Genomic DNA, 25777 nt, shown 5'->3' with positions numbered 1-25777 from the left:
TAACCCACTAGGAGAACAGTTAAGCATATAGGTTATCCTAGCATTAGCAAGCATTCAGCACAGGTATTAAAGCCCTAGGCCAACCCTTGGGGGCCAACCTATGAGCCTTGGCGTCGGTGGGCATCAAAGGCCACACCTAAGAGGCATGAAGGCTTTAATAGCCAATTGGCAGCCCTACAACAGCCACAATAGCAGTCGGCCAGCAGGCGCCTCACACATGTGAGCAAAATAAAAGCAATAATGCCAATGAGATGATAGCCCAAGTGGTGAAGGTGTTTGCTTAGGACGAGGAGGTGTCATCGTTTTGGGCATCTCAAGAATTCATGTGTGTGGATGGGCTTTGGATGCCCAAAAGATCAAGAATGTACAAGCTTTGGGAATGGGGGATTATTTAGTATAGAGGACCAAGTGTTCATAGCATGGTTCAGGCACTCGAGGCGGCTTCTTGGACACAGAAATGGGCTTTGAAGCTCAAGTGGAAAGTATGTATGTCAAACTCTTGAGGATTTGGAAGAGATCGAGCAATGAAATAGGTTTCTACATGGTATTTACATGTATTTCTCATGTGGTGGAACACAGAGAGATCATCTCCTAAAATTTAGGAAAAGTTGCTATTTTTGGCAATCTCCAATGGAATTTCCGTTTGCGTCATTTCCTCCGGAATTTATCAAGGGTTAGGGATTGCCAAAGTGCCATTATGAAATTAGCTATCATCTGGGATATTTTTAGAGCTGAAAATTGTGGAATTTTTGGTCTTTGGATTTGGGACATATGGCGGATAAGAGGATAAAAGTGAGACAAGTGTCCTTACACTTCAATTCAGCTCTACAAATGGCATTGTAGCATTTTGATGCTTATTTGAACATGAGAGAGTCATCTCTTGGGCGAGTTTGAGCTTCAAGCAGGTTTTTGGAGACTGAAAACTCTGATTTTTCACCATTTCTCTTCATTTCTAAGCCCACCATAGCCATATCTAGCTTGGGGAAGATGATTTTCACTACTCTACACCATCTTGCACACCCCGGATGGCTGTTTTTCAGCAAAAAAGTTCTAAATCTTGCTGAAATTTTTGGTTTTATGCGATATACAGGCTGTTATATTGGTTTATGCGCTCATGGATGAGCCACATGGGCTGGTTTATAGGTTTTGGCGCTCATGGATGCGACATACATGCTGTTATACTGGTTTATGCGCTCAAGGATGAGCCACATGTGCTGGTCTATAGGTTTATGAGCTCATGGATGAGCCACATGGGTTGGTTTACAGATTTATGAGTTCATGGATGAGCCACATGGGCTGGTTTACAGGTTTATGTGCTTGTTGAAGAGCTATATGGGTTGTCATACAAGTTTATGCGCATATGGAAGAGCCATGTGGGTTGTTATACATGTTTGTGCGCCTATGGAAGGACATGCTGGATAGCTATATTGGATGAAGGACATGTTTCTGGTTGTATATGGATAATCCGGCATCTCCCATGGGGAGAGTAAGGCCTCAAAGCTTGTACATGTTATATTTCTCCTTGGATAATGGAATACTCCAAGGGGGGGGGGGGGGGGGGGGGGGGGTTGGGGGTGTTTGCCCCATTCCGGCCTCTATGCGGTGTTATAATGCAAGTTTTATTTTCAGCTTTGTGGATTGTTTAATGGCTATGATTAAATGCCGAAATGTTTAATTGTGTTAATGGTCAAGCAGTGCACCTCCTCAAAGGCTATATAAGCCTATGTAATTAATTCATTTCTAGCAATGCAATCTATGTTAATCCATATTATGAATGGCTCTTTGATCTATCCAGCATAATTTCATCATGGTATCCGAGCTATTAGGTCTATTATGATAAAGTTGCACAATGCGGAAGCAAAACATAGGAGAGAGGAAGAGCAAAGGAGAGAGAGAGAGACATCAGACAACGAACATCATGTTATGTTGCAAGAGGCTTTTACAATGGCAATACTAGCCAGCAGATGGTGTAGAACATGTGCATGTGAATAGGTTACATGATAAACAAGTGAAAATGGGAGGCCTCTTTTATAGTGATGCAAAGGAAGCTAGCCGACAACCTCTCACGATCTACAATCAGGAGAAAAGGACATAAATAACCAATAAATAGTCATGATCCCATAACACTGAGATGCACAATTTGTAACACCCTCTCTGCAGCTCAATGCAACCATGGACAGTCCATTATTGCGCAGTACTGGATACACCTTGGAAAGAGCACCTGACAACCTGTTTCCTTGAAACACAATACCACCACGAACAACAAAGAAATGTGCTTGGCTCCGAATTTCCACACCAGTGTGCAGTGAAATAGAATGATGAGCTGCCGGACACACCATACCCATTATCCCCCAACAGTGGACTGTGAATACATCACGTCCTAGAAAAAACCTCGGACAATGAACTTGGAACTCATCCAGTCCATAATCTTTGCTACACCAAGCAATAGACATGGAGCACATCCAGTCCATAATCTCTGCTACACCAAGCAATAGACATGGAGCACATCAAGTCCATACCTCCAAAATGAACTTGTCTCACCAAATATTTTAATGCTTGGAACTCCGACTCATGGTTCCCTTGCACTAGAAATGGAGCTACTAACAATTGCCCACAAGCCTCCTCTGACTGGAAGCACATTGGGGAGAACTATCTGCAGAACTATAGAAGTTGACCATCCAAGTCCTCCCTAGCTTTTGCAGCCTTGGGGACACTAGAAGTATCAGAGTCATCATCCTGTATATGCTCATTGCCTGTCTTTGAAAACTTGGTCTTGGCCTGGGCTGTACCTTTGGTCTTGCTATCCTTGGCCAAATGAACCTGCTTTCCAGAAGAGTAGCAGTGACACCGTCGTGTCTGTTGCACTGTAGCAAGTGCCTGATCCTCTCCACTAGGAGGGAACCTTACGTGCTCTCGAGAAACAAGGATGGATGCCTCCTCCAAGAGGGAACCCATATCCACGGCAGTAGCACACCTCTGCAAGCAAGCCTTTGTGTGAACACTCCACAACCAATCTCCAACACTTCTCCAACGGAATGAGGTACTAGGAACAAGCACCCCCCTCTCAAAACTGATTGAGAAAGGGGGTGAACAGTAGCAAACAGTCCACCAAAACTTGCTGGAAAACACCCACAAAGGAGGTAGATCCATCGAAGAAGAGGCAGGCTGAAGATGCCACAAGTCTGTGGTGCTCCACATGCGAAGAAGAGGACCACCAACTGCTGTCCAGAGCTTTGCTCCAAATGCCCACACCGTGAAAGCATAGGATGGACAGCCCCTCTCAAGCGAAGGCAAGGCTGAAGCACAAGCGAAGAAACACCTCCATTGCTGCCGAGGGCTGAAAACGCAGCCCATGCACCACCACCAACAGCACTGGATGATGGAGAAGATAGCATAGGAGATAAAGTGCTGCGACCACCACAAAAACCAACCACCAAATCTAAAGCACAGCACCCCAGAAGAAAACGCAGCCACCAATGTGAAAAAACGCAGCAGCCAGAGGAAAAATGGTTAGGAAAATGCAGCTGCCTGGAAGATTGCACAACACACAACCTTTTGCTGCATATGTAGGCAAAAAACACAAGCCTTCTGCCGCTACCTCATCCATATTCAACGATTGTTCTTTTAGGTGTGTTACCTTGGTAAGGTGATCTGTGTGTTGGAATGATCATCTCCATCCCCGTTTGATCCCTTTTATATGTCCCTTTTTATTCAACATATTTATCTGATATTTTTGGGTATTTTTTCCACCTTTTATAAGGTGTTTTTCCTAGTCATGGATTTTGACCTCAGTCGTGGGTTTTTATGCTGGCTGACCAGCCCCTTCATGATGCATATAAGAACATGCCTTTTGCGATTTAATTCGTTTATCATTTTTGCTCAAGTGTTGGATCACTGCTGGCTGCTCCAAGTCTATCCTCTACTTTTGCTTGCTTCCTTCAACTATTCTCTCATGGTATCAGAGCGCTGAGGTTCTCAGGCTCTTGCTTCTACAGTCTCTACATGAAGATTATCAGCCAACATTTTGTTTTTCTAGTCCTCCCTCTCTCCCTCCCTGTAGTTTAATGCAATTTTTTTTTGCAGCATCCCTAATTTTTGTATTCTGTCCCCACCATAGTTGCATTATTCTGTACTCGTACTCATCCGTTCGGAGGAGGATTTTACACGATAGAAACCTTCAATTTCACATCTTAGGGTTTTCGGTTGTGATGCCTATGCTCATATCCTTGATTCTGTTAGGTCCAAATTAGATCCTAGTTCTAGGAAGTGCAAATTCCTTGGTTATAGCTCTCAATCCAAAGCTTACAGATTATGGGATCTGGAGACGATGTCCTTAGTGATTTCCCGCGATGTTCACTTTGTTGAACCCTTGTCCAATGATTCCCGGTCTCACCCCTAGCTTACCATAGAGGTTCCTCATCCTCCTATTTCTTCCTCTTCATCCTCGACACCCCCACCCCCCTCAGCTTCTCCATCCCAGGTTTCTCTCCGCTCAGCTTCTCCTACTTCTCCTGCGTCTGTGCAATGGAGGATTGCTCCTAGGCTTCCTTGCCAGCTGGAAGCCACTTTTCATGACTCTCATCCCTTAGATGTTGATCTTCATCAGCTTGCTGACTCTTTAGCAGCACCTTTGACACAGGCACAGAGATTACAACAACTTTGTCATTCTTGTAACTTTGCCTTGATGAGTAAAGTGGTGCAGTCATATGAGCCTACTACAGCTAAAGAGGCTCTTGCTCTTCCTGAGTGGCGGGCAGCCATGGAGGCCGAGATTGATTTCATTGAAAGAAATGGTACATGCGAGCTTGTGGACCGGCCTTTGCATAGGTAGATCATTGGAGTCAAGTGGGTCTTTAAGACCAAGTTTTATCCCGACCGTTCTCTAGGCAAACACAAAGCCAGATTGGTTGCAAAGGGGTATCTCAGATTGAGGGACTATGAGGAAACTTTCGCAAAGTGTTCTCTTTCCTGTCCGATGGATCCTAACGCCAAGCTTTTTTGAAAAGATTCTACTCCCGTCTCTAAGGATAGTATGCAAAACCGGGGGCTTGTGGGTTCTCTTATTCACTTGACTTATACTAGGCCCGACATTTCTTACAGTGTGAGTATTCTTAGTCAGTTCTCTTCCACTCCTCGACATTCCCATTGGCAAGCCGCTCTCAGGGTTCTTCAATACTTATTTGGTACCTTGGACTATGGTCTCTCTTTGAGAGGAGACACTGACACTGATTGTAACATGCAACGGAAGTATTCGTAATTAAGGATCCTATCACACAGATTCTCACACTGCCTTCTGTATCCTGAGTTTCGTGAATTTAGCGATCCACTTTTATGACTTCAAACTTTAAGAGATTGAGAGAGAGAGAGAGATAGAAACTGTACAGTGTATGGGGTCTCGAATTACCCACTGAAGGGCCCCCTTTCCCGTTACCGGAATAGTATTTGCTTTATTACTTTGAAGAGACTGACTTTGGACTGACGATAAGCCAAACGCAAGATCTCTGAGGACCAAGAGTCGGGTTGAACTGTACATGGCTGTAGAAGCACCAATGATGACCAATCTCGAGCCTATGCACTCTTCCCAATGGAATGAGGGAAGGCTGCAAATCTGAGGCTGAGGTAGGGGCTGTTTGGGACTATTTCTAGGCTGTGAATGAATGCTGAATTTTATCTTCACCAACTGTAGCAAAATGATGAAGATGATAGAATGTGCAGCGGAAGAAGCGAAAGTGGAAACATAGGAGAGAGAGTGAGAGAGAAAGATGGAGAGGAAACACAGGTGAGAACCTGCTCTCAATATCATCACCAAAAGGAATACATGTCCCGAGCAAGAGGGGAGAACCTCATAAGTGAGGGACTGCAGCTAGACAAGCTAGGCAAGTAATGAAATATGAGGGAGGCACGTCGGCTATATATACCTCTACATGAAGGCAGCCGACCGGTGATAAATATCTCCACGACTGGGAAAAATACCCAGGACCATAAATGGGGAATAAATATGGGTAAAATACATGTGAGGGGTGACCAGCCCCTCAGATTAACATGGTCAGCCCTAGAGGCTAAAATAGGACACCAAATAGGAAGCCAGCAAGTAGGGGATGATATCTAACACCCCCTCTCAGCACCGGATGCTGAGCAAACTCCAAGAAGCCAGAGACGCCGTCCTCGATCAAAGATGAAAGACTGCAGAAACAGGTACCAAGAAAGCTCCACAAGCAATCTCCTCGCCAACTCAGCTACAAAAGCAACAGAACAAGCTGCTAGTAGGTACACCGCTCCTCTGGAAGAAAACAACCAAGTAGGCTTTGACGTGCTTCTCCAAATAATGGTTCCAAACCCAAGTGTCAGAACACTCCCCGAAGTCGAATGTCGTGTATCCAGCCTGGAGAAGGTATGAAAAACCTCATAACCAACCAAGATTTGATCCTGTAGATAATCAATCCTGGGAGAAGCAAACTGCTCCTCACTGGAACCCTCAAAAGAAATAGAGTCAATCTGCTCCAACTCTGTACCAAGAGTAGCCAAATGCTGTATAAAAACATCCTCTGAAAAGGTCGGCATCACAAGATGGAAAGACTCTGTAGAAAAGATGGGGTCCATCTTCTCAAACTCCATAACATGAGTTGCCCAATGCTGTACATAAGTACACACCACTGAGGTGGGCATCGCAAGATGAAAGAACTCCACATCCCCCTCTGAAAAAAGATATCGTCGGACTGATATAAGTCCAACCTGATTCTGATCCAAATCCAAAAAACTCTGGAAGTACCACTGTGCCCGAGGCACGGTTAGCAACTACAGATCCAAAGCATCCCACCGGGTCCAAAAAACCATCCTCCAAAACAACAAGCCAGCAGAACTGGCAGGGGGAGGGGCATCCTCAGAAGCATCACCAAGAGATGAAGAGATAGACTCCTCACAGTGAGGAAAGGAAGCAGGAATATAAACTGCAGTGGCAACAAAGTCCTCAAAAGCTTCACAGATAGCAGAAGACTGTTCCAAAAGTAGAACCAGATCCCAAGAATCAGCAATAGATAAAAGATCCATGTGAAAGGATCACACCGCAAAAGGGCAAAACACCCTTCTTGTTCTGCAAATATTGCAAAGAACACAAGCTCGGACAAAATAAACTCTGCTCAGGATCTCTAAAAAGACCACTGCTCTCCTCCAAATAACTGTAAACTCCTGTCAAAGAAGAAAGTCTCCACAGATACAACACAGCTCCCGAAACTGATCCTCAAGTGAAGTAGCTGGAGAAGGGCCCCCTCTGAGTGTAGAAAACTCCTGTGGGAAGCAAAGCGCAGCCAAAACACTGCTATCCAGCAAAAAAAACACTCCACCGCCAACAGAAGGGAAGGAACATGTAGAAACCGGGAAACCGTGTAGGCCAGGAACAAAACACAGGTAGAGATGCTCCAAAGTCAGCAAAACGCTGACTGAAATTTGAAATTCAGTATCCTCCTCAAGTACCAAACTGCCTCCAAAGCCACAATCCAAACAAGAAACCCCCTCTCCAAGTGATCTGTGTCCATTGGAGAAGAAAATGCAGCCAAACAAGGGCTACAAACCTGAAAATTCAGGCCAACCAGTGTCCACACCTCCTATGAGGAAAAACGGTGAAGAGAAGGTACCTTTGGGTCCAACAGATGAAGCCCAAGTGAAGGTAGAGCTACCAGCAAAATCAGTTCGGAAAAACGCAGCAACCATGGCTGCAAATCTGAAAACGCAGAGGTATAAGGGGCTGAATATGGAAACGCTGAAGCCTCAGATCAAGAACTGCTGCGGAGAACAATCAAGGGGTGGGAGGGATGGCACAAAATAACCAAAAAGGATAGGCAAAAGGGAACCCAGAGAGCTCCAAGATCAGGGCTGGGAAAGCAAGCCCAAACAGGCCAAAAACGCAGCCTGTTTGGGACAGCTATGTTGCTGTCCAGACCTGAAAAAAAAATGCCTGAGAACCCCTGGAAGGTGCCGCCAAGATGGGCAGGTATGCTGTCCAGAAAAAACACCCCTGTCAGGCTGCCTACAGGCTGCAAACTGACGCCCTGAAGAGAAGAAACTGCAGCCCACTGAAGTGGTGATGAATCAGCCCTTGAAAATCTGAAACGCAAGCTTCAACTGGAGAAAAAACGCAGATCTGTCCATGGGCGGAAAAACGCAGATATGAAGAGGTAGAGGAGGGAGCATCCAACGCTGAAAATCACTGGCGCTCTAATACCATGATAGAATGTGCAGCGGAAGAAGGGAAAGTGGAAACACAGGAGAGAGAGAGAGTGAGAGAGAAAGATGGAGAGGAAACACAGGTGAGAACCTGCTCTCAATATCATCACCAAAAGGAATACATGTCCCGAGCAAGAGGGGAGAACCTCGTAAGTGAGGGGCTGCAGCTAGACAAGCTAGGCAAGCAAAAATATGAGGGAGGCATGCCGGCTATATATACCTCTAATGAAGGCAGCCTACTGGTGATACTCCACTCAAGCCCCCTCTATTGCCATATCTTAGCCAAATCTGCGTTCCTTAATGGTGACTTGTAGGAGGAGTGTATGTTGAGCAGCCTCCAGGCTTTGAGGTTCCAGGATCAAAGGGGATTGTTTACAGGTTGCGGAAGGCCTTGTATGGTATTAAGCAAGCTCCCAGGGCTTGGAATCAGAAGATTGATTCCTTCTTTCTACGGACTGGCTTTGAGAGATCGGTTGCAGATGCCAACCTGTATCTCTTTCGGGAATGGGGCATGGTCACGTTGATCATCCTTTATGTGGATGACCTCATTCTCACCGGCGGTCATATGGAGCACATTGCAGTGACGAAGGTTGCCTTGTCAAAGGAGTTTGAGATGACCGATTTAGGCTTACTCCACCTCTTCTTGGGATTGGAGATCTGGCAGACCCAGAGGGGGTTCTTTGTCTCTCAGCAGCGGTATGTCCATGAGTTGCTTGAGGCCTTTGGGATGGAGAACTGCAAGCCTATCACGTCGCTGATGGACCCGAATACGAAGCTTACAGTGAATAATCCTTGTGAGCCTGTTGATGCCTCTCTGTAACGGAAGTTGGTTGGTTCATTGATCTGGTTGCTGAACACCAGATTGGACTTGAGCTTTCCTGTGGGGCTGTTGAGCTCATTCATGCAGATGCCGTTGAAGTCTCATTGGGACGCAGGATTGCGGATCTTGTGGTATCTGCAGGGTACGAAGGATCTTGGACTCTTCTACACCACTGGAGGTGAAACGAAGGAACGAGTTCGACTCCAAGGTTGGAGTGACTCAGATTAGGGAGGAGATCCAGACACGAGGAGATCCACATCAGGCTACAGTTTTTCCCTCGGCTCAGGAGCGGTTTCATGGAGCAGCAAGAGGCAGCCAAGTATTGCCTTGTCGTCGACAAAGGTAGAGTACCGGGCTGCTTGTGGTGCTGCTCGCGAGGTTGTGGCTGCGGAGGTTGCTTGGCGAGATTGGGTTTCCACAGAAGGAGTCCACGGTCATCCAGTGCAATAACCAGAGTTGTATTGCTATTTCTCGGAACCCGGTCTTCCATGCTCGGACCAAGCATATAGAGATACAATATCACTTTGTTCGTGAGGATCTTGGCTGGTGACAACTTGCTTCTTTATTGTTCGACAGAGGACAATGCGGCGAACCTCTTCACGAAGTCTCTACCTCAGGCTATGCTCCGGTGGCACTTCAGCTCACTGGGGTTGGTTCCACATCCAGGAGCTGAGAGGGGGTGTTAGCAGTCATCTCCTGTCTGTACACTATGTCAGGGCCTTTGTTGTGGGTGTGCCCGCCCAGTTTTGGTGTTTCCCCATTTTTTCCTTACTTCCATGTATTTTTCCCATTTTTTTCTGGGTGTGGGAGGGTGTCGGCTACCTCCATTTGCTGGCCGACTGATGGTCTCTGACCTGACATGATGTTCTGCCTTGGCCGACTACCCATATGTTGGCCGACTTTGGCTGGATCAGGTCGTGGGCTGCTGTCGGCTGTTTTATTGTTGGCCGACCAGCAGCCTGGGGCCATATAAAATGACCCCTTGCCCCCCACACTAGTCATTCAGTATTCCGGGATTTATTGGTGTATATATAGCAGAGCTACACTATCTTCTCTCTCTTGCATTTGTGTATTGCTCTCTACAGCAGTTGTCTTCATTTCTGCTTTGCATTCTGATAGGACAATGTAGACCAAATGTCATTAAATGGGTTGAAGACAACTTTGAAGCCACTTCATAGAGCCTTATGCACACCTAGATTTGTGAAGGGCACTGCTGAAGGCTGAATGCTGACGCAAGCTTTGGGCTGCCTTGGGACTAAAGCACTAGGTGCTTGGCTGAGTGATGTAAGCAAAAGATCCTAGTCTTTAGGCACACATACTTCTGCTAGGTAATTGCTGAAGACTTACGAATGATAAGATGATTTTAAATTTTTATCAAGGACTGAGGAGCTGCCTTATATATGCATTCATGTTGCTTGTCGGTGCATATTTGCTGCCGTCGGCCAGCTAATAAATGCTCATGACTTGCTGATAATAGCATAAATGCTACAACATCAGGTTTCGCTTTTTTTTTCTTACACGTGTGAGGCACTTGCTCTCTCTACTGTTGGGTGACTGCTCCATTCCTGGCCGACTGCTGCGGTGGCTGTTTGTGGGGCTGCCAACTGGCTGTTAAAGCCTTTGTATGCCTCTTAGGTGTGGCCTTTGATGGCCACCAGCCCCAAGGCTCATAGGCTGCCCCCCTGAGGGCTGGCCTAAAGCCTTATATTACTTCTCCTGAATGCTTTTAAATGCTTGCTAATGCTAGGATAACCTATATGCTTAACTGTTCTTCAAGTGGATTAAGTGACACACTCTTGACACCTACGGCTTGGAATGACATATGTAGCTTGTGCTTGACATGTGGGGCTCACAATGGGGTCATGACGTACGACAAATGTTCCTAAAAGGTGCTATTTGTGTATAAGTTTAGCACTCATGATGAGCCAATGTGTCACACTACACCTTAGTGCATGGGTGCGTGTGACATTGTGCCTTGCATACTCGTAGGTGTCACAGGATAACTGTTCTACAGTACCAAAAATCTACACATTCTATAATTCCCAGTATAATCACCAATAAACCTAGTGCACTTGAAGGAAAAAACACGTGGCACTACGGCCCATCCTCACCATGCTGACAACAATAAAGTTATCCATGGTCATAGAGAACCCTTCTCAAAGTAATTTTCTCAACAAAAGTCAAGACATGCTTTCCTCATGGGTCAAACTCATGAGAGTCTCTAAAAGAAAAACTACGCACATGAAGCCACATTGAAACTCTTTGTTAAAAGATATAATAAAGCTACCCTTGAGATCCTGTGCACTACATCTATAAAATGTGCTGGATCAAATATATGATCTAAACTTACTACACATGTAGGCAATAGGCAAGATCAAAATGATGTACAGGAAAGAGGAAAGTAATAAGCAAGTACAAGTAGTCATATATCTGGTCACTAACACTTGGTTGTGACATACACAGATTGCAATTGAAGCAACTACCATGACGAAATTCCTCGTCAAGGCATCCTGATTGGAATCTATCTATCTAGGACTAACCGATGTTATTCCTGGAGTTGCTCCCTCTTGTCACCCATATAAAGCCCCGGGGTGAAAGAAAATGGGTTCAAAACTACCCGCTACACGAGAACTAACTACTTCCGTAAGCATCTTCTCATGCTTCTTGCTACATCAGAAAGAACAAGCCCTAATATGCTAGTCCCCTACAACTATAGCAAGCACAATGCACACACATGCTTTCCTGCATATAGATCCTAGGCAGCTCATACGCTTTGCCTCTCTCTTGGCTTTGCACACCGACATGAAACTCGGCCTATAGGGCATCTTGTGCCACGTGCGACTAAACCATGGCTACACACATCCCTCCACGCAGGCTTTCTCTTTTTCCTCCTTTAGACCACATGATTCAAACATACATGATATAAAACTGCAACAAAGCACCGCACACTTTTTTTTTTTGTAAAGCTTCATGTCATTAATTACAGGTGGGAAACCTCAAAACGAGGAAAACCCACCAAAAAGACCACACTTTTTATTTACAAGTGGGAAACCTCTAAGCGAGGAAAACCCAGAAAAAGAAGAGTAACTATAGGCTTCACTACCTAGAAGCAATCAAAGTAAATCCTATAAGCATCAAGAGTGATGTCCCCAGCATCATAAGCAAAATGAAGCGCGTGACCAAGCGAGAGCTTGAAGTAATGGAAGGGAACAATGTCATTGGCTTGGAACATGAGGTTGTTCCGAACATGCCATATGGTCCAAAAGACCCAGAATCGGACCCAGCTGAAAAATACAGCAAACTGAGACTGTGATGCTTGTAATACCCCAAAAAGCCAAAAGCATCTGTGAAAAATGCCCGAAGGGAAACGAAGGCGAAGAGCAGTCGAGACCCGGCGAATGAACGATCTGGAGCATACGCAACCCCATAGTAAATGTGGGACAGTCTCCTCAGTAGCTTTACATCGGACACAACGTGAAGGCGCAATATGACGTGCATGTAACAAGCTACCAACAGGAAGAGCACCATCCAAACAGCGCCACAAGAACAGGCGTTCTTTAAGAGGCAGATGACTTTTCCAAATGCGAAACAATGTACGTTTCCACCACATTGAAGATTTGGAGAGAGACCATAGCTGATTACCATGTCTGACTATCCATGCATCCGATTGCAAGAGGGCATAAACTGTCCCAGCTGAAATACATTTCATAGCAGTGGTTCCAAGATTCCAATCAGATAGACGGGAATCCACATTCAAGGGAGGTAAAGGAGAAATATCAGCAATCATCCGCTGAATTTCTGTCCAAAGATGAGAATAATGGGATCCCAATTGAAAACGATCCGCCGCAACAGAGAAGGAAAGAACCTGACCAGTGTCATCCACCACCTGATGTATCTGACAAATTCCTTTTTGAGATAGAAAATATGCCTGACGAGGTGAACGGTCAACCAAAGTGGAAGAAAATACACGACTCCAATGCAAACTCTCTAGCCGCAGGGAATTGCCCATCAAAGATCGGGAACCATGCCATATCATATGTGAAGTAACTTCCTTCCAATCAATAATGAGAGAAGAAGTGAAAGGACATCCCGGAATGTGTCCTTCACGTTTTCCACATATAAGATCCCAGTATGTGGGTTGCCAATGACCATAGAACGGCGTGACAATATGCCGACACAAATGGGACACCATGAGAGTCCAGGGTTGCTGCTGATCCAACAAAACCGGCAAAAGCATAGCTTTCCTTGCCAAAACATGACGTCTCAAATCCAAAATATTCAGGCCTCCAAGGCGCTTAGGAGAGCATAACTTGTCCATGGATAACAATCTGAGGCCCTTTCCACGAGATGAAGTGCGCCAGAAATGCGCCAATATACTTGACATAAGGGACTTTAAGCGGGATTGAGACCAATATAGCAAAGGTAGATAAAACTGCACATAAGCTACAAGAATGCATTGCACAATTCTAAGACGCACATGAAGCGGCCAAGTGGACAACTTCCAATAATGTAACTTGGAGTGCAAGCGCTCGGCTACCCAATCCAATTTCCGTGTAGCCGATACAGCCCAACCCAGCGGATAACCCAAATGACGAACTATAATGTTCGGAGGAACAAGTTCGCCTGGCCAAAGCAGCTTATGCCAATCATACTCAGTCAGAGCCAATAGTTTGGATTTACGAAAATTCACTTTGAGGCCTGCTGCCAATCCAAACAAATGAAGAGTATGCATAATTTGTTCCACATCATCTTGGTGATTGCGGGGCATAAAGAGAGAATCATCTGCATAAGCTTGTGCAATAAAATGTTTCCCAGAGGGTAATTTCAAGCCCTGCAATCTTCCAGACGAAGTCAAAGATTCCAAATACATAAGCAGGGGATGAGTAGCAATCGCATAAAGCAAAGCACTGAGAGGACAACCTTGCCTTACCGAACGTCCCAAATGCCAAGGATCTGTGAGAAAACCATCCAACAAACCGGCAGAGGTACTGTCAGCATACAAGAAATAAACCACAGAGGATAGCTTAGGCCCAAATCCCAGCCGAAGCATGGTATCTGCAATGTAATCCCAAAGAACAGTGTCAAATGCCTTTTCAATGTCAACCTGCATGACCATTACATCTTGTCGAGTGTATTTGGCATACTCCATGCCAATGATGACATTTGCTAGATTATCAGTAATTTGCCTTCGTGGAATGAAGCCATACTGAGATGGATGCAAACCATCATGCAAAAACCCTTTAAGTCTATTGACAAGCATTTTAGCCAGCAATTTATAAACCACAGGCATGAGCGTAATCGGCCTCCATTGCGAGAACTCTTCACAAAGTGCTTGCTTTGGAATCAACTTGAGCAAGCCTTCTTTCCAAGATGAAGGCAAAACCTGTTGCTCCCATGCCCTGTTTATCATTAACAATAGTGGCTGATCCAGGTAGTGCCAAAACGACAAGAAAAATTCTACAGTAAGGCCATCCCAAGCGGGAGATTTCCAACGGCCCAAATCACACAAACTGGCATACAATTCTGTTTCCGTGAAGGCGGCTTCCAAAAGTTGAGCTTGGTGCGCCGATAAAATCGGTGCAACTTGAGATAAAAACAGGCAACGAGCCTCTCGACCTTCCTGCGTGAGAGAAGAGGCCTCAAAAATCTTGCCATAATGAGATTCCATGGCCCGTGCAAGCCCCACACGAGAGTTAGTCCAATCACCAGTCGGGAGTTTAATCCTCTTAATAGTTTGAGACTGCCTGGAAAGATGTAGATGACGAAAGAATTGTTTAGAAGTGCATCCTTTATCCGCTATAGCCTTTTGGCGAGCTCTAGTCTGCCACTTTGCCAATTTTCTCTCATCATTACGATGCAACAAAGCACGAGCAGAAAGCAACTCTGTCATCTGGATTTCAGTAAGAGATGAAGTGTTAGCCAGATGCATCAAACTTTGACAAGTGCCTTTGGCCTGTTGAACTTGCTCTCTGAAATGCGATAAATAGTGTCTGCCATAATCCTGGATCACACATTGAACCCGCATAACAAAACGAAACCATGCTGTGTCCATATCAACATGCATTTGAGAGATCAATGGCGAAATAATATCCACAATCAGATTGCGAAAAACCTCATGCTTAAGATAAGCATTATTGACATGCAGAAGTCTCTTTCTAGTTAATGAATCATTGGCAGAACATGAACCGAATTGTATTTTCAAGCATATCGGAGCATGATCCGAGAGACACAAGGAGTAATCAATCCACATATCACATACAAAATCATCATACTGCTGCATCTGAAAGAGATACCATCGGTCCAGACGAGCACGATACATTGATCGAGCGTTATGCTGAAATGTGAATCCTGGATCATTGGCTTGTAACAGAGGCCACAAATCCAAGGCATTACATGTGTGCTGAAAGAGATCCCAAGCTTGTCGTTCCACATGAAGCATGTGAGAATGGCCAGTAGTATTATCCACATGATTTGGAGCATTATTAAAATCGCCACAAAGAAATGCATTAGAACGCCAACAATAAGAGGAGATGGCATGCCACAAACGAGCCCTGTCAGTAGAGGCTGTGTATGCATACACACCACCAAACTCAAAAACTTCCCCATTGATAATAAATTGAATGACCATCCATCTGCCAGCTGGATCATTGAATACCAACATGGGAAATAATTCATGGCGAACAAGCATCAGCACTCCAGAGTATCCAGCGGATCCTGCATAAGCTATCCAATATCCCGCAAAATAGGAAGTTTGTCCGGCAAAATTATGCTGATTATGCTCTTGAAGAACAACAATAACTGCTTTGCAAGTATGTACATAGTGCCAGATTAGCCTCCATTTATCCTGATTGCATAATCCACGCACATTATATGAAATGCAATGTATAGAACTATGCATCTTAAATGGTATATACAGTGGGCGAGAAAACCAACAGAAAGCTTAAGAACTCGTGCCCATGGGCACATCCGCATCTGTCGCGGAAACATCGGCTGCCAAATCAAAACTCGAATGTGGAGGAAACAAGTGATGGCCTTCCGATGTTGAAGCGGTGCCCCCTGTAACTACTTCCTTATAAGATCGAACAACTTTATCCCAGGCCTGTGCCAAGGAAGAGTTATCATTACAAGGCAGTTTTTGCTGAGCAACATTCTTCAAGGGGGGCACATAATTGCGAGAAGATGGTAGAGTACGTGCTTTGACAGTTTTCTTGGGTACTATCCACGCCTGAGTAGCAGGAAGCTTCTCTTTGCCCTTGTCTTTGATGTTCGGGGAAGCAGGAACACTTGGCATTTGAGACTGCTTCCCTTTACCTTTATTTAGTCCAGTTGTTGATGTGGATGCGGAAGCACCTTTAGATTGTGCCTCAGGGGAAGATTTCGCTGGAGGAGGAGTCTGAGGGGTAGGGACAGCCGAAGGAGGGGGTTGTAGATTTGGTTCAGAACATTCAGATTGCATATGACCAAATTTGCCACAGCGAAAACAGGAATTGGCAAATTTCCCCCATTTAAGCTTGAATGGTCGCTTTCCGACCACTGTGTCCCCAGAATCAACGGTAATGCCCGTAGGAGCAGGAAGATCAGTGTCCCATAGAATACAAAAACGATTTGTATTGGCATCCAACTTCGGGGGGCAAATCACTTTGCCCAATTGAGCAGCCAACAAAGGAAGAAAATGACGCCAAGTACGAGGAAAATCCACCACTTCAACCCAAACCGGGCACTTATGTCGAATAAGGCTCTGATAATCTTTAGTAAGAGCCCAGGGAAGAACATGAGTCATTTGCGTATTGAAGAAGAGGGGAGACATTTCCAACAAAGCATCTCTAGCTTCCATGTCTGCTAACAAGACCTCATAGAATCCTCTTGCTCCAAAATAAACACCCCGGACTGCTTGACGCTTCAGCAAGAAATCAACCCATTGTCCCACATCCTGTGCACTAGGCATCTTGCCCGGGAAAAAGAGAATCACTGCATTCAATGCATACTGTGCAACCGGATCCATGAGCTCCTGCACCGGAATACGCACTTCTGTGACTGGAGCAGGTCCTTCCCAAGCACATCTTGCTTCTTCGAAATCCTCATGCAGGCATTCCTTAATCAAAGACATGGCATCCAAATTCGAGGTGTTCATTGCTTTCCGACGCTTATAGATGGCCAGCTCAGGTGATTCCATCATGCACACCTTAAATTTTCTATAATCCCCAGAACTGCTGTAAGCCCTATTGCTGCTGCAGACATGAATTTGCTGCGGTACCACTGGCCGAATCTGCTGCAAGCCCCAAATGAAGTAGAAACCCTAATGCTGGCTGTCGCTGGACAGATTCTTACAAGTGGTTGCCAACTTTATCAGACAAGTAAGTGGCAAGCAGAGACGCAGGCGAAGACAGTCGCAGGTTCGCAGGCGAACAGAGTCGCAGGCTCACAAGCGAGTAGGGTCGCAGGCGAACAAGGTCGCAGGGTCGCAGGCGAGCAGTCGAACAGGGTCGCAGGCGACCGCACCACACACACAAGCTTTTTCGCAGGCGAACAGGGTCGCAGGGTCGCAGGGTCGCAGGCGAGCGCTAATCCTCTGCTAGCTACACACACACACACACCACCGCCACACACACACACACCACCACCGACACTAAAACACACACACACACACACACACACACACACACATATTTGTGTATGTATATATATATACCCACCCACACACACACACAAAGATCTTCCTATACAGAAGCAACAAGATTAGTACCAAAAAGAAGGGGTGCAGGCTAGCTCACCTCCCAACCGTAGGTTTGCAACTACAAACCACCCCCAAGCGGAGGCTAAGGCTCACTCCCATCTGCCAAGTCCATGGCAAGAGTCTATGGTCTAGGCTGAGACCCACTGTCAACAACTATCAAGTATTATAATAATAAACCCACAATTCACTTATATAGTGTCATTGCCATAAATAACCATCTAGTCATAAATAGCACGTAATCCACCTTAGCCACACGTATTAGCCTGCTTTTCCTAATCCCAGGGGTCCCCCTAACTGTGTTGGATTAGGCCCTAATCCAGAGGATTAGTATTAGGTATGGTGTGCATAGTGCATATTTCAGGGGTTTGACCTGTATTGGGTGTATCATGTTAGAAGTCATCTCCTGTCTATACATATACACTAGGGCCTCTGTTGTGGGTGTGCCCGCTCTTATTAGGTGTTTTCTCATTTTTTCCCACTCTCCATATCTTTTCCCATTTTTTCCATGGCTTGGGTGGTTTCCCTGTGCTGGCAAGAGGCTCCAGGTTCAGGCCGACTATCACACGTGTGGATGGGACGGGAACAACTACGGCATATGGAAGGTTATGATGGAATCTGTTCTAGAGTCTTACGACCTCGCTGATTTCATCATTGTTGGGGTTCCACGGCCGGAAGTAGAGGAAGGGGAGGTACCGTCGATCCGAAAGGACCGGGAGGCACAGGCACAGATGTGGGATCGTGTCAACACCAGGGTCCGTTCGTTTATCTTCCTCAATTGCACACCGCAGGTAATCAATCATGTAAAGCATATGACGTTGGCCAGAGGTATATGGCAGCATTTGGCTTCTCTTTACAACAGGGTATTGCCCATGAAGAGGATTTCCTTGGAAGTACAGATGCGGGTTATGAGCCTTGCAAAGTCGTTGACGATGCGGGAGCATATTAACAAGCTGCAGGCTCTTCAGCAAGAAGTTCTTCAGCCTAGGAAGGAGATATCGTCAGAGGACATGGCTATAACGTTGCTGTCGCATTTGCCCTCTCAGTACTCAGCATTTTACTCGTCTTTGATTACCACTGGCAGGCTCAGCACCATCACGTGGGAGGAGCTTGTGCCCATGGTCTTGGACCAGGAGGAACGATTCACGAATCCTCCTCAGGGTGGAGGTTTGGAGGCCTTAACTGGCCAACGGTCGAAAGGCCGTAACACGGGCAAAGGGAAGGCTTCATCAGAGAAGTCTTCTGAGAAGAAGTCCGTCGCTGACTGCGAGAAACTAAAGGCAGAGAGGACCTGTAATGATTGTGGCGAGAAAGGCCACTATTGGAGGCAGTGTCCCAAGCGGAAGACCGAGAAGGGTGAAGATTCCTCAGCAGCAATCATGAAGACTCCGGCTTTTGTGCACCTGGAGGTGATGGACACCGATGTTTCATTTTCTTCAGGCACGGAGGAGGTTGGAGGATTCTCCGCAACGGATACTCGGGAGAGGATTCTAGACAGTGGTGCTTCCAAGCACATGACTCCTTCCCGTTCAGATTTACAGGATCTCTGCAGGTATTCTGGTCACATTCTTACTGGGGATACATCCACTATCCCAGTTCACAGTGAGGGTAGGATGGAGATATTTCTTGATGGCAGAGGGGGGAAGCATTCCTCCCAGGTGTTGTATGTTCCGTCACTTGGTTTTCATCTGTTGTCAGTGCATCAGGTTTGCAAGGCTGGCGTACGGGTGGAGTTTGATGAGCATTTTGTTGCTCTCCGGGACAAAGCAACAGGCCAGGTGGTTTGGGAAGGCGGAGTGGAGAATGGAGTTTACAAGCTTTCAGCACTCTCTCTCCCAGATCCTCAGGATTGTGATGAGTGGTAGTCTGGTAATGGCCACTTAAGTGTGGATACGCTGCCGGTGCAGGCTTTCCGAGACCAGATGGTGGATAGCTTGCTAGTTGATTACAGCAGTTGGCAGGAACTTTCCAGTACTGATGTTGGTGGTTCTTGTGTTTGTCAGTCAGAGGAAACTGCACAGGTAACTTGTGCTCTGATGTCTCGCAGTATTCAGGACAAAGAAACTCCTGTAGATGAGGATGTTCTTTCCACGGGGACCTCTCGGAAAGCCAGGCAGGTGGCAGTTGATTACTTGCAGAAGGAGGTGCATACTCCAGGCTTTGTGGTTCCGGATTTAGAGGGGGTGGTTGACAGGTTTCAGAAGGCCTTGCATGGTCTTCAGCAGGTTTCCAGGACTTGGCTTTGCACCGTAACAAGTGTTGATCCTTGTGAGCAGTGTGATGCCTCTTTGACTCGGAAGCAGAATGGTTCATTGATTTGGTTGATGGACACCAGATTGGATGTGAGCTTCCCGATGAGGCAGTTGAGCTCATGGTTGCAGATGACTCTTTGGGAGGCAGGATTGCGTATCCTGTGGTTTCTGCGGCATGCGAAGGATCATGGACTCTTTTACACAGGAGGGGGATTGATGGATGGAGTCCGACTCCATGGTTGGAGTGACTCAGATTGGGGAGGAGATCCAGACACGAGGAGATCTACTTCAGGCCCAGAAGCAGTTTTTTGGAGCGGTAAGAGGCAGTCATCTTTTGCCTTGTCGTTGATAGAGGCAGAGTACCGGGCTGCTTGTGATGCTGCTTGTGAGGTGGTGAGGTTGCAGAGGTTGCATTGTAGGATTGGGCTTCCACTGGAGGAACCCATGGTCATCCAGAGGCACTTTGTTCGTGAACAGATCATTGCTGATGACATCTTGCTAGAGTTCTGTTCGATGGAGGACAGTACGGTGGACCTCTTTACAAAGTCGCTATCTCAGGATTTGCTCAGGCGGCACCTCAGCTCCCTGTGGTTGGTTTCACAGCCAGGAGCTGAGAGGGGGTGTTAGAAGTCATCTCCTGTCTATACATATACACCAGGGCCTCTGTTGTGGTGTGCCCGCCTTTATTAGGTGTTTTCTCATTTTTCCTCACTCTCCATATCTTTTCCCATTTTTTCCATGGCTTGGGTGCCCTGTGCTGGCAAGAGGCTCCAGGTTCAGGCCGACTATCACACGTGTGGATGTGACCTTTGATAGAGGTTGGCTGACTGACTTATACAAGTTGTGTACCCCACACATGTTGGCCGACTGGATGACTCCAGTCGTGAGGCAGTTGGGTGCCTTCAGCCCTGGCCGACTGGGTATTTGGGGCCATATAAAATGGCCCCATAGCCCCCATGCCATTGTATCATTCATTTTCGAGATTCTTGTGTATATACAGAGTTCATACCCAGCCACTCTCTTGTCTACGTTTTTCTCCTTCTGCTCCCAGTTCAGTTTGTTGCAGGCTGGCGCTTGTCTTCTACGTGGGCCTCTGTTCAGCGTGGAGTCCTGCAGGTGTTTGCTCTCGGTTGTGTGTCTCATATTCCGCTGCGCATTCCGACACATCACACCCTTTTGATTTGCTGCAGTGAGCTGGTCCTCTTCTAATTTGGAGCAACTCCATCTTTCTGCAGTGACCAGTCCAATTTCATGCTTTTCCAAAGACATCTTCTCTTGCCAAGCACCTAAAAATTTTATGGAGTAATTTGGAATGAATTAAACGAAGCATAAGTTGGGAAGTCACTCAGTGTAGCCGATTCCTCATTCCCTATGACCAATGCTTTGTCTGCTTGCATGCAAGGGACATGATATTGGCCCTTTTGGCACGCATTGAGGGGTGTGAGCTGTGGAAGTCACTGCGTAATGGATGTGAGCCATGTAGAGTACTTACTGCTAGCAATAGAGCATTTCATTCCAATGCGTAACGGTTGTGAGCTGTGGAGAGTACTTACTGCTAGAAATAGAGCCTTGTATTATGGTTGCAAATTGTGTAGTGTACTCACTGCTGAATACTTGCAGATTGTGTAGAGTACTTACTGCTGAATACTTGCAGATTGTGTAGAGTACCTACTGCTGTGAATTGCATCATTTTTTCTTAAGTATTAACAGCTGGGAACTTTTACTGAACCAGACAGCAATAGCATTCAGGAGATGGCACAAAGCCGGTTTGTACAGCTTTGGGATTTGCTTGAACTACTCAGGAGTGCTTCAGGGGAGGATAATCATAATCTTGTCATTACAAAAGAAGACGAGACTTCCACTGAGGGTTGGAAGGTGAGAGCTTCTCTTTTACTATTGAAGCTCACAATCACACAAATTATATTGGCAATGGAGGTTTTCTATGGTTCTAACTGCCATAGCATCTGCCAAAAAAGGGGAAGAGGGGTGAGTAGATTATACTTATCATATCACTCCAGTCCATTACTGTTTTTGATAATTGTATTTTTCTGTTGGTTTCCTCGACTCTTCAGCTGAAGCATGATACAGGGCAATTGCGTGTGATGTATCGTGAAGGTCCGAAGGGCACCCCTTTTCATACCTTATTGGCTGAAGGTCTCATTTACAGTCCATTGACAAATGGTAAGTGGAGCTAATCTCTTGCAACCTACCAATGTTTCTAAGAAACTTTCTTGATGCTTTCCTTGTGTGTGTGTGTGTGTGTGTGTGTGTGTGTGTATGCGCGCGCGCGCGTAGAGAAAGAAAAATATATTAACATCTTCAGTAGACCCAGAGGGTCTACAAGACCAAAAAGGTAGTACAATGTATCCATGATAAATACTGAACCGTGGAAAAGAAAAGACTGAAAGAAACTAGCTACATAAGGGAGGTATCCATGTGATGCTACATGGGGACAATGTGTGGTTGTATAGTATTACCGTCCTCCTCCAGAACAGAACACAAAGCAGCCATAGCATCTCCCTTCTGTGATGGGAGCTCGCCAGGTTGTTGAAGGATATCCTGGATCTGCAGCTGCAGGGTGGAGGGATGAGGCCTCAGGCCTTTGAGATTCAGAGTCTGGCTCTCAATTGTGCATGCAGTGTGCACAGTAGTAACATCCTGTGCGCGTGTGGTGGAGGTCGGGGAGGAGCCTCACTGGCTCTGTTTCTCAGAGTGTTGCCTGCATGAGCTCTCTGTGACAGCGAAGCTCAAGTAAATACATGCCTAGACATCTTTGGTCCTCATACTCCATGACCCGTGAGGGCGGGCAGAATCTGTCCTGGAAGAGAGAATGAAGATTCCCTCGATCTCATAGTAGGGTGGGCGTGTGCTCCTCGTCCTCCAGTGCATACTTTGCACATACATGCATCTCGTGGGATGCCCTCGGCTCTGCCAGACTGAACCGTAATGTGATGTGTTGCATGCGAGGAAGCCTTGCTATACTGATCCACAACCCTAAGCCTGATTAAGAACAAGATGCTGAATGAACATGATCAAGACAGAGGAGAGAGAATTGGTGTCAGGGTTTTATTTTATTATGGTACAAAAAGGTGACATGAATGTCTGTACATCTTCAAGGCCCTTGCTCTACCCCGTAGAGGTGACCTCCGGCCTTCTACATGCTAATGCTGACTTCTACTTCTTCAAAAGGTGAATGATGCAATGCAAATGCTGACTTATGCTTATATATATGCTAGAGGATGCTGGTTGGTCCACTGCTGCTGCTGTCGGCCTATTTACTGGACAAATATTATTGCATAAATGTAGCGCTTCTTCCAATGCTGTCCAAACTTGCTGGTCGACTCACTGGCGCGTGGCAGACTGCTTGCCTGAGTCCCAAATGGCTGCCGATTGCTGTTGAGAGCCTTGCTTGCCGACTGGTCACCCATGCCCTCCATGATGCTGATGCTGATGATGCTGATGTTGATGCTGATGCTGATGTTGATACTAATGTTGGTGATTTCTGTCCTAAACAGGGATTAGGCTGTTCGTGATGGGGATTATGCCATGGCATGGGTGTGCACATGACACGATGAGAAGATACCCTCAGCTGGCCAATTGCTATCTCCATGGCATGCGACATGCATCTGGAAATACTGTGGGTCCTCAATGAACTCATCCTCAGAAATTCTAAAAAAATGCTCTACTGAGGTTTTGTGGTGAGCTCTAGTGGGGACACCCATGTCCGGCTTGTGTGGAGCCCTAGCAGGTCCAGCCATATAAGATGGTAGTGCTCTCTGCCTTCACGTCCCAACATGCATGAATAAGGCATAAACATGGGCCTGTACAAAATGCAACCATGCTGAAATGAGTTCGTCAAACATAACCCTCTTAAACTGCAACCCGCCGAAAAGCAAAGGCATGATTGCCATTGCATCCATGAACTCTTTCTGAACACAAGGATGGACGCGGCACATAACAAATGCATGGCCATCAAACCAAGAATCCTGTCCATATATGTATTTTGCTGCCGTATGCATTTGACTACTCCGAGCACATGACAATAGCAATATTGTTGACCTTTGACTATGCAAGTAGCACATCCCAATTTGTTCATCTGATCTTTCAACCCTGTTACTCTCTTCTTGTCTATATCGGTAACTTATGTTTAACCACATCTACCTGCATGTGCCTTTGCCCATGGCCAATGCATACATAGGTTTTTTGGTGTGGCGTGTATTTTCATGAGCATCCCGCACTTGGATGCCATGTGGCCATGTGTACAACAGGTGCAAGTCTTAAGAGCGGTAATTGGCCCTTTGTGAGTCCTTGTTCGGGACAAGTCAGCCAGGGATACATTGTAGGGGGTTCATGGTCAGGTGTGCATGTCCCACACATCTGGGCAACCCTCTGGAATGATGTAGAGGTGTGCTGGCATTTATTAGGCTTCGAGCTAGATGCATGGGAACTAGTCTAGGTCAGGAGATAGGCTTTGTAGAAGGCTATCGCATGGACAGCCATGCAAGGCTTATCCAAGAGCCACCAAGGAGGCCATGGATGCCAACACACCTTTGAAATGGTGTAGAGGTGTGTTGGCATTTATTAGGCTTTCAGCCGGATGCATGGGCACTGGTCTAGCTCAGGAGATAGGCTTTGAAGAAGGCTATCTCATGGACAGCCATGTAAGGCTTATCCAAGAGCCACCAAGGAGGCCATGGAACCCTTGGGCCAGCCTAGAACTGAGACTCCCCTGTTCAGGGTTGAGCACAATCTTGCCTTACACTTAAGCAATTAATACAATTAAACAAGTTGAAAATGGCACCACAAAATGAAGCTTAACAAAGCTGAAAATTGAAATCACTTGCACACTGCACTATGGCTGGAAAGGGCCGAATTATCAAGGTTCCTGTTGCAAGCTTCATGGGCATTCACATGCCAAACTGTCCATAGGCATTCATGCAAATGAAAACAGCATTGCAAACATGGTTGTTGATGTGGTTGATTGCTTCCATAGCTTCCATTTGATTTCACAGTCTCACTTCTCGATCCCTCATAGCTAATCAAATGCAACTACGCTCCATTGGCATCCATACACAAACATTGTGTGTGCCAAGACCGAGACATATGACTAGTATTTGGATCTTGAGTAAGTGAAAGAGAGCTTAAATGAGCTTTTACCGCAATTCTGCTTTTTTGAGTACAACCATCGTATGGTTGATGTCCACGCTTCTAGGGGTCCATTCCATTCTTGGCTGAAATTAGGGTTTTCAGCAGGTAATCGGATTCCAAAATTGGGGTTTTTGGGTGCAAAAGATGCCCAAAGTAGAGGGCTATAGATGTACTATGGTTGCTCCAAAATTAGGGTTTTTGATAGAATTAGGGTTTACAAAAAATTTGGGGACGATAGGATACTTAGGAGGCTCCATATTCATGAATAGAAGAGAAATTTTGCAAGTTGGTGATCATATGGAGACTATATAAGTAGAAGACAAGATTTTTCAAGCTTTCATGGCTATGGGAATCATGAAAAAGAAGAAAATCAGCTTTCCCATAAGTGTGCCAAAAATGGAAAGAGAAGCCCCCATATGGTTGGCGCCCACTTCTAGAGAGAGTAGAGAGAGGGAAGATAAGCTTTTCCAACATATAGAGGATGAGAGGAAGGTGCCTATTGGGCCACCCGTCCAAACTATCCCTCCTCTTGACATGTAGGAGACTGCCCAAAACTCATAACATGCGGAAAAGGGCACCTGAATATGTGTCTGGGAGTGGAAACTG

General features: G+C 46.0%; 2 protein-coding genes across 4 annotated transcripts in view; one reads left to right on the top strand and one right to left on the bottom strand.

Annotated features, from left to right (window-relative positions):
• Positions 1-25777, top strand: part of LOC147621475 (uncharacterized) — a 49832-nt gene that overhangs the window by 1835 nt on the left and 22220 nt on the right. For 2 of the 3 annotated variants that reach the window (XM_086824214.1, XM_086824213.1), the window contains exons 2-3: positions 21756-21898; positions 22096-22204. In XM_086824214.1, the coding sequence (XP_086680340.1) occupies positions 21756-21898; positions 22096-22204 (252 nt within the window). Of the gene's footprint in view, positions 1-21755; positions 21899-22095; positions 22205-25777 lie in introns of those variants that run through there. The other variant, XM_086824215.1, reaches the window with a different exon arrangement.
• Positions 15848-17213, bottom strand: LOC147621476 (uncharacterized). Its single transcript, XM_086824216.1, has one exon. The coding sequence runs from the start codon at positions 17211-17213 to the stop codon at positions 15981-15983; it is 1233 nt and encodes a 410-aa protein (XP_086680342.1). The 3' UTR covers positions 15848-15980.

Source organism: Cibotium barometz, chromosome 30 (assembly GCF_041138505.1).
Source record: "Cibotium barometz isolate CiBa-2024 chromosome 30, ASM4113850v1, whole genome shotgun sequence".
Lineage (NCBI taxonomy): Eukaryota > Viridiplantae > Streptophyta > Polypodiopsida > Cyatheales > Cibotiaceae > Cibotium > Cibotium barometz.
Note: the sequence above shows the minus strand (reverse complement) of the source record. Positions and strands in the feature narration are given on the sequence as shown.

Excerpts from the sequence above, each read along its gene's own strand:
- LOC147621476 (XM_086824216.1), bottom strand. The coding sequence starts at position 17,213 with ATGGAATCACCTGAGCTGGCCATCTATAAGCGTCGGAAAGCAATGAAC.